General features: G+C 48.3%; 1 protein-coding gene across 2 annotated transcripts in view; it reads right to left on the bottom strand.

Annotated features, from left to right (window-relative positions):
- Positions 1-8,358, bottom strand: part of ITSN2 (intersectin 2) — a 104,927-nt gene that overhangs the window by 6,862 nt on the left and 89,707 nt on the right. For both annotated transcript variants that reach the window (XM_014546677.1, XM_014546678.1), the window contains 4 exons: positions 6,884-7,005; positions 5,628-5,734; positions 4,378-4,561; positions 1,577-1,675 (listed from right to left, as the gene is read on the bottom strand). In XM_014546677.1, coding sequence (XP_014402163.1) covers positions 1,577-1,675; positions 4,378-4,561; positions 5,628-5,734; positions 6,884-7,005 — 512 coding nt within the window. The remainder of the gene's footprint in view (positions 1-1,576; positions 1,676-4,377; positions 4,562-5,627; positions 5,735-6,883; positions 7,006-8,358) is intronic.

The raw sequence follows: 8,358 nt of genomic DNA, 5'->3' as shown, positions 1-8,358 counted from the left end.
AAGCCACGTGCCTTTAGGGTCAGCGGTTCTCAACCTGTGGGTCGTGACCCCTTTGGGGGTCGAATGACCCTTTCACAGGGGTCACTTAAGACCATTGGAAAACACATATATAATTACATATTGTTTTTGTGATTAATCACTATGCTTTATGTCCAATTTGTAACAATGAAGTTGGGGGTCACCACAACATGAGGAACTGTATTAAAGGGTCGCAGCATTAGGAAGGTTGAGAACCACTGCTTTAGGGTGGACCCTCCAGTATAAAGCGGCTGCAGCTCTGAAAAATGTGTGAGTTTGCTGAATAGCAATAGTTCATAACATTTTTGGGGTCATTGAACCTTTTGAAAAATCTGATAAAAACAATGAATCCCCTGCTACAGGAAGAATACAATACAATTACGTGGTTAGAATGTAGGAAAACACACTCAGTTCATTCCAACTAAAGTACAAATGTCAAAGGCCAGAGGCCAGAATAGAGCTGAGTGTGTCCCTCCAGAAACGAGCGGCCCTCAGCAGACGACCCCTCTGGCCTCCCCAGTCAGGCGAGCTCCCTTTCCTAATTCCAAAGTGAGAAAGTCCTGGAGCCTAAAGGCTTTTCTCAACACTCACTGGTAGAAAAACCTCACCTGAACTGAAGAGATGCATTTACTTTTTCTACTTACAGTGATTACCCACATATTCACTGTACGAATATTAACATGTTTGGCTATAGGTGCTGCCCAGGCTTTTGGTGGATCATATAGTATACAGTGTTTGAATTCTGAATTCTGAAACATATTTGGGCCCAAAATATTTCGTGTCAGAGACGGTGTAGATTAACGTGTACTGTGTCTGTTTGGTGTCATAACTGTAACACGAGCTCTGAAACATAGGCCTACAGTGAGCTATCATGGCTACAGAGCAACCATGGTCAAGGGAGAACCAATAAAAGCAAGTCTTGTATTATTACTACTGTTTTTCTTTGCAAGGTGATTAATACACATCAATTATTAATGGGTGTGGAATAATCCTTCATTACGTCTGCCTCCTCCGGAGGCCTTATATTGGCTCAAGAGGCCCACATTGCTTATGTCGAAAGATGGGTGGATGTTAGGACTGTTCAGTCAGCACGTTGAGGTGAGGGGACAATGAGTACTCTGTTTAGGACATGCTGAACGGGACATCCTGGGACATTGGACAAAGGTGCTCAGTTGGTAAATGAATTTAAGTTTCAGCAGAAAGACTGGAGCCCAAGGTTGTGCTGCTGGTGGACCCTGGGCTTCCCCCCTGGAGACCTAGAGGGCCTTCACCTGCCAGACACACTCAGGACTCTGAGAGGCGGGGTTCCCTGTGAAGGGGAGACAGGTTACCAAGTGATGCTTCCTTCCATTGCTCACTTCCAAGGATTCAGCCCTTCAGATTGTACTGGGTGTTCACGGTGCGCACACACGTGCACATGCACGCGCACACACACTCCCCGCCCCGTGCCCGGTCCAGGAGGCAGTGGAGGGAGATCATGGGCAGGGAGAGGGTGCTGGCGTATTGAGGCGCCCTGTCGGCCTCGCAGGGTCCTGCCTCTGTCCCGGCGGGCACTCACGCTTCGGATGAGGAGTGGGTAGCGGGTGATCCTCTGCATGGGCTTCAGCAGGAAGCTGGAGAGGGGCATGCCTTTACATCGCGGGTCAGACGCCAGCTTCTGCAAAACAAGAGAGGCCCGTGGGGGAGTCACCGCCCGGGGAGAGCAAGGAAACAGCGCTGTACTCCTGACCCTTTAGATCTCTAATTCCTTTCAAAAACCTAGGATCCATGATGATGCATTCAGAGTAGCATAGCAGTATCTCACCTCGTGTGCCCAACCCAGCGATGCTTCGCAGTTCCTTCTCACAGGTGTCTGACAGCCTGTGTGATCGACTCACTCCTTCCTTTGCTTCCAAAACCACTCAGCTGTCTTCCCAGTCCACTGACCTCAGTCACCTCCCTTCTCCTCTACCCACTCTGAACGGTAGGTGCTGCCCCAGGTCCCTCCCCGGCAGCGGAGTCCCCGAGTCCATAACCCAGACCCTCTCTGAAGCTCTGCACTCACCACATCCCTCTCCTTCCACCTGGATGCCCCAAAGACCCTCCATACCTCAACATACCCCAACACCAAGTCCTCACCTCCCCTCCTAAAAGCCTTCCTTTCTACCTCTACACCTATTAGAACGGCTAGCACCATTCTACACCCACCCACCTTCCTCCATGCCTAGGAGTCACCACTGACGCCAATCTCTCTTCTAAGTAGGTCTTGATTGTACCTCCCCACCCCCCGCCTGCCCACTGTCCCTATTTTATTAGTAACAAGTGCTACCATTTACTGAACACCTGACTATGTGTCAGGTAATGAATGCATTAACCTTTGCTAGTTCTGGCCCTTCATTCTTCTGCTCTTTGGCTAATTCATACTCCTCTCTGAAAACTCAGAGTATGCCTTCTCTTGTCCAGGCTTTCTCCTTCCTTGACACCTTCCTTCCATTTCAGGGGTCCTTCTTGAGCCCCCATGATATCCTATGGCTACCTCTTTCAGAACGTCACACCTGGACTGGGTTGTCACACATATAGGTATCATGTTTGAGGTGTCTCCATGCTCTGCCCCAGCCTGTTAACTCCAGGAGGCCACGGACCACATCTTATGTGCTTCTCCTGCTAGTACTGGTCCTCGCCTGTATATAGCAGCTTCAATGCTGGGACCATCATTTCTAATGACTGAAAAATACATTTACTATAGTTTACCTGTAAATCCCCACTATGAGATATTGAAATTGCTCCCTCCTTTTGTTTTTGGTTATATTTATAAATGTTGCTAAAACAAGCATCTTCATGGTGGTTTTTTTTGTTTTTTGTTTTTAGAGCCCAACCGAGTCCTGAATGGGTGCAGCCGAGCCCCGAAGGACAGAGCCTGACCAAAGAGCCAAGCCTTGCCCCCTTCGTGGTTTTTATGTCTATATTTTCTGACTCTTTTTAAAAAAGTAACATTTCAGAACACAGCTTATGGTCACATTTTGCTTTTCAATGTGATCAATACTATGCACTTCAATATAAGACTAGAAGCTATTTTTATTTATTTTTATTACTTTTACACTTGTGATGACACTGACATCCTATCTGCATTGCTGTTTGAACAAACATTTTAACCTTTTACTATGCTTTAGAAGGTAAATGTCCGATTTTTTATTTTACTATTGATTATTACATGAAAACATTCAGATGCACTCACAATTTTACATTTACCTAATCTGATCAATGCTTGTTTCTACAACTTGGTTTCTTTCTGTTTCTTCTAGTTCATTTGTAGGCAATCCCTTATCTGTCCTCAGCGCCTTACACTGAACCATCTGTGCATCGCTGAGATCATCCTAAGGAAGGTCAATGTAACAACTGGCATCTATTGAGGCTTACATGGGCTGGTCTCTGTGCTATCGTATTTAAGAGTATTATCTGGTCATCCCTGGCTCACAGGTGAAGGGACTAGAGGCACCAGGCATTAAGTGACTTACCCAGGTCACCCACTGGACAGTGGGTGGGGCTGGGATTGCAACCTCGCTGTCCCATTCTGAAGCCTTTCTTGTTCTAAGCATATTTTCTTGCCTCCTGGGATAAACCTTTTTGGTTGTGATAGACTCTTCTTTCCATATGATGCTAAATTCTATTCACTGTTTTTAAATTAAGACTTTAACAACTATATTGTAAGAGCTATTGAGTTATAACCTCCGCCCCACTTTTGCTCACTGCTGTGTCACTGCAGGGATGCCGCTGACTCATTGTACCGTGCGCGGTGCGGAGTGCAGTGCAGCTCTCTGCTCACGCACTGCCTGCTTGTAAGTTATGGCCACAGCACCAGGAACCAGTCGTTCTGGAAGGTTTGATGACATCTGTGTACACGTCCAGTATATGTATAGGGTCACAGACATGCGTTTTATGTATTATCCTAATTCCTGGCATCACCATTTCCTTTTGTCCACCACACTCCCTTATTCATCCACTCATTGTAAGTTTTATTTTATCTTGTTACATTTTATACACTTCAGTAAGCTATTATGTATTCTTTCTGGAATAAGATGGGTCTAAAATAAATAAATTTACAGAATTAAGAAAGTGACATTCTGAATTTGGGGGGTATAAAGTAGCTGATTTTTGTAAACAGGCTTAAAAAAACACTCTGCTATATTAAGATGGGCAAAATCATGGTCAAGTGCCAAGAAAAATAAACTCAACATGAAAGGCTACACAAAGCAACCAGAACGTTCTTTGCTATATTTGTATCTCCTTGGGAAACATGGGGATACCCCCCACCCCCATGACTCTGATTCCCCCTCCGCCTCAGAACGGGCTGGCATGTTATGGTCCCCAGAATGGCGTTACCTTTAAAAATTCTTTGAAGTCCGTGTCCTCGTCGGTCTTCTGCTGTAAGAGAGCGGCTCCGTTGAGCTGGCAGCTGCAGAACCGGATGTAGGCCTGCATGTGGGACAGCTCGGCCGCCAGGATGTCCCCGATCATCTGCACCGGCATCTTCTCGCCCCCGGTCTTCTTCCGAACCCGCAGGGCCCTGCAACCAACACACTCTCTCACTTTCTGCTTCTGAGTGACTGTCCCGTGAGGACCTAACGTAGTGATAACCAGTGAGTTCCGGGAAAGCCTCTGGCACCCAGAGGGCACAGTCAGAAGGAGGAGGAGGCAGCTTGGCCAGAAAGCCCTGCTGGCCAAGCCACCTGGGTGAAATGTTAGTAAAGAAGAATAAGCACACGGGGTCAGTACACATGGGTGTTTCTTCTGACTCATTTCCATGCCTTTGGAATTGCTGTGGTTTCACCTTAGTTTCTTAGCAAAGTTTCTTTTGACAAATTGCAACTTGTTCTCACTCTCTAGGGCAGTGGTTCTCAACCTTCTGGCCCTTTAAATACAGTTCCTCATGTTGTGACCCAACCATAAAATTATTTTCGTTGCTACTTCATAACTGTAAATGTTGCTACTGTTATGAATCGTAATGTAAATATCTGATATGCAGGATGGTCTTAGGCGACCCCTGTGAAAGGGTCGTTCGACCGCCAAAGGGGTCGCGACCCACAGGTTGAGAACCGCTGCTCTAGGGAAAAAGGGAGCAAGAGCCCACAGGGCCAGGTGTGGAGGGGGAGGGAGCCTCTGCCCAGGACAGCTGCTGGGCCCCAGGAGGAAGGAGGCAGCCAGAGCTGGGACCGCTGATCCTCCTCCCCGGAGTCTGTCCGCACGGGCACAAGGACGGAAAATCACCCCAAGGAGTGGAATTCCACACGGGCCAAGGGGCTGCCCAACTGGCCAATTATGTGTGGGCCAGGAGCTGCCACTTCTGACTCCACCCAATACAGCGTCAAGTATATGTTGATACAGTGTGTTTAATGCTTTAATGTCTTTGTCTAGTCAAAGTATTTTCTTTGTTATATTTCTTTACTTTAATAATGAGGTATGTTACAGTTACAGGGCATTTCGTACCATAATAATAAAATGAAAAGCCTGAGAGAGCAGAGAACAGTGGAAGGTCCTTCGCTAAGGAGCCCTGCGGGGAGTTCCGTGTGCAAGTCTGGGGCCTGGGGGCGGGGTGAGGGTCGCGGCCACGAGGGGTGAGGCTCTGCACTCACTTCAGCAGCTTCGTGTTAGACATGATGAGCTCCTTCCAGTTAACGAAGATCAAGGACATTTCTCCTTCGGTGAGAGAGCCTGACTCTGCCATCCGTTTCTGAAAAACCTAAGTTTTAAACACAAAAGGAAAAAGTTAGCTAAGTGTGAATTTACAACCTATGAGGTCTAAATCAAACAATACCTTCAGACACTGAAGCTAATCAGATCATGGTCTTTTTAAATAAACGTATTTATGATGGTTAACCTTTATGACTTCCCTACTGACTGCCATTTGGGCTCCTATCAGGGTGGATCCTAAGGACTGAATCCGGTCATCTCATCAGGAGGAGCGGCTCTCACTCTGTCCTGGGCGCTGCGGAGGGGAAAGGAACGCCTGCACACAGCACCTACACTGACAGCCTGCAGAGCTGGTGAGGAGGTCTGCTGTCAGTGTTCCCTGAGCAGTTTGTCGAAGTTCAGCAAAATAAACAGCGAAGACTACGTCACCCCCAAGACTGACAACCACGCAAACAGGGAGGAGAAAGGCAGGCCTTGCTGCGGGGCAGGCTCAGGAGGCTGCAGCTTCTGCTCCGTGCTGTTACCAGGAGGGTCATGGCCAGGCATACGATGCACCTGTTGAGCCTGTGCGTGTGTGTTGGGGGGAGAAGGGGGTCCCCTGGTCTCCTTAGGTGGTTTATTTAACTAAAAGCCATGGAAACAAAACTATAAAGTCTCACTGTATTTACTCAAACACACATCATTTTGAACCACTCTAACAGCCGTTGTCAGCATAGAGGCCACTGCTGACGTCAATAGGCACAAACATAAACAGTGAATAGATGGCAATTGGGAGATATTTTACAATATGGCCCTCATTGGTTTTCCAACCGGATACAAATGTGAGGGGAACACTCCCACTGCTTAATAATTCCTCTGGGAACATCAGGGTTCATGAAAAAGTCAGGTGTCAAAACAGCAGTGTAAATAAAGTTAGTGCCCTCCCACCTACTCGGTCCCCTGTCCTTCCCAGATGGGCCTCTACCACTTCCGCGCCTAAGTGCCTCTTGCGCGCGCGCGAGCTCTCTCTCTCTCCACTCTGAATTACCTAATCTGGGAAAAAGTTGGCTTCAGATCTGAGCCCTCTCCAAAGGGCAGGGAAAGCATTTGAGAGGGTGAGAACTCCGGTCACTGCTTGTGAACTCACACATCGGAGGTGACACCTCGCTTCCAGGACCCCAGCCCTCCGCTCCCAGAGCCGGCCAGCCGGGCCCCTCACCTCCACGACCAGCTGCAGGTCGTCCACGTACCGCTCCTCAGTCTGAATCAGCTCGTGGATGTAGCCCTGCCTCTTCCTCTCCATCGGCTGCATGGTGTCCAGCGTTTGGAGATCAGCACACCCTATGGAAAAACAGGGTAGCGTTTCAAAATAGTACTTTAGTCTTCTCTGAAGAAAACCGAAATCTGTCAGCGGATGCGCTGGGTTTCCAAATGCTGCCTCGCAGGAACTACACAGCTTTCCAAAGAGCCCGGGCCTTCCGCGGGCGGCGCACACCTGCGGACAATGACCACTCGGGGCTCTCAAGCAGCGAATCAGCAACACCTATAACAGGTCAATTTCCTTTCCAAAGAGGAAATGACAGGATGAAGGATTTAAACAAAAATCTCAGAGAGATCAGCACTGGGCTGAGCTTGTGAAGACTCTATGCCAGTCTCACCGTCTCAAGACATTTTCAAAGATATTGAGATGATTAAAGGACTCACATGCTTCAGACCAGTGTTTGTCAAGCCACAGGTCATGAGCTCCCCACCGGTCATGATATCTGGTTAGTTTTGTAAATAGAAGCTGTCACGTGCAAGCACTGGTAAGCACTGTTCTCTGAAGAATGTTAGGTAGGTACATATGTGGGGATGTAAAATGTATTTCCTACTGTGAGCTGCGGCTTAAAAAAATGTTTGAGAAACATTTCTGTAGCTTTCTCAAAGTCAAGTGCTACGTCAGGAAACCTACAGCTCCCAGCAGCCACCGGTTCTCAACAAGACCACTTAACCCACGAGGACAAAGGACTGGTGGTCTGGGATACACAGGAGCCGCCTCACGTCAGGGTGAGAGGTGGATCGATTTACAGGCACATGGGAGCTGAACGAAAAGTCAGACTGGGAAGTGACATAATCCAGAACCAGTCGGTAAGCAGCTGGTGCACAGCGACAGGGGAAACAGCTCAGGTCTCAGACAGAAAGAAAAAGCAGGTAGCTCCCAACAGCTACAGCACCAAGCAGCAAGAGGTGCAGGTCTAAAAGCCGGAGAGAGAAAGTGAAGGAGGCGTGGGTGACCTCTGAAGGAGAGGCAATCAGGGAGGGCGGCAGGAGGAAGGGGCAGCCTTGGGCAGTGGCCAGGTAGACAGGGGCAGTGTCTGGACGGACGCAGCCGTACCACATGGGAAGGAGCTTGGCCGGCACTGGGAAGGAACGGACAAAGCCACAGAGGCAGAAAATGCCAGGATCAGACTGGGCTTTTAAAGGGGCTTGGCAGAAAATGCCAGGATCAGACTGGGCTTTTAAAGGGCCTTTCTTGCCCTAACCAGTTTGGCTGAGTGGATAGAGCGTTAGCCTCTGGTCAAGGGCATATGCCTGGGTTGCAGGCTCCGTCCCCAGTAGGGGGCATGCAGGAGGCAGCTGGTCAATGATTCTCTGTCATCATTGATGTTTCTATCTCTCTATTCCTCTCTGAAATAATATATATATATTATTTCA

This window comes from Myotis brandtii, unplaced genomic scaffold, assembly GCF_000412655.1.
Source record: "Myotis brandtii unplaced genomic scaffold, ASM41265v1 scaffold454, whole genome shotgun sequence".
Lineage (NCBI taxonomy): Eukaryota > Metazoa > Chordata > Mammalia > Chiroptera > Vespertilionidae > Myotis > Myotis brandtii.
Note: the sequence above shows the minus strand (reverse complement) of the source record. Positions and strands in the feature narration are given on the sequence as shown.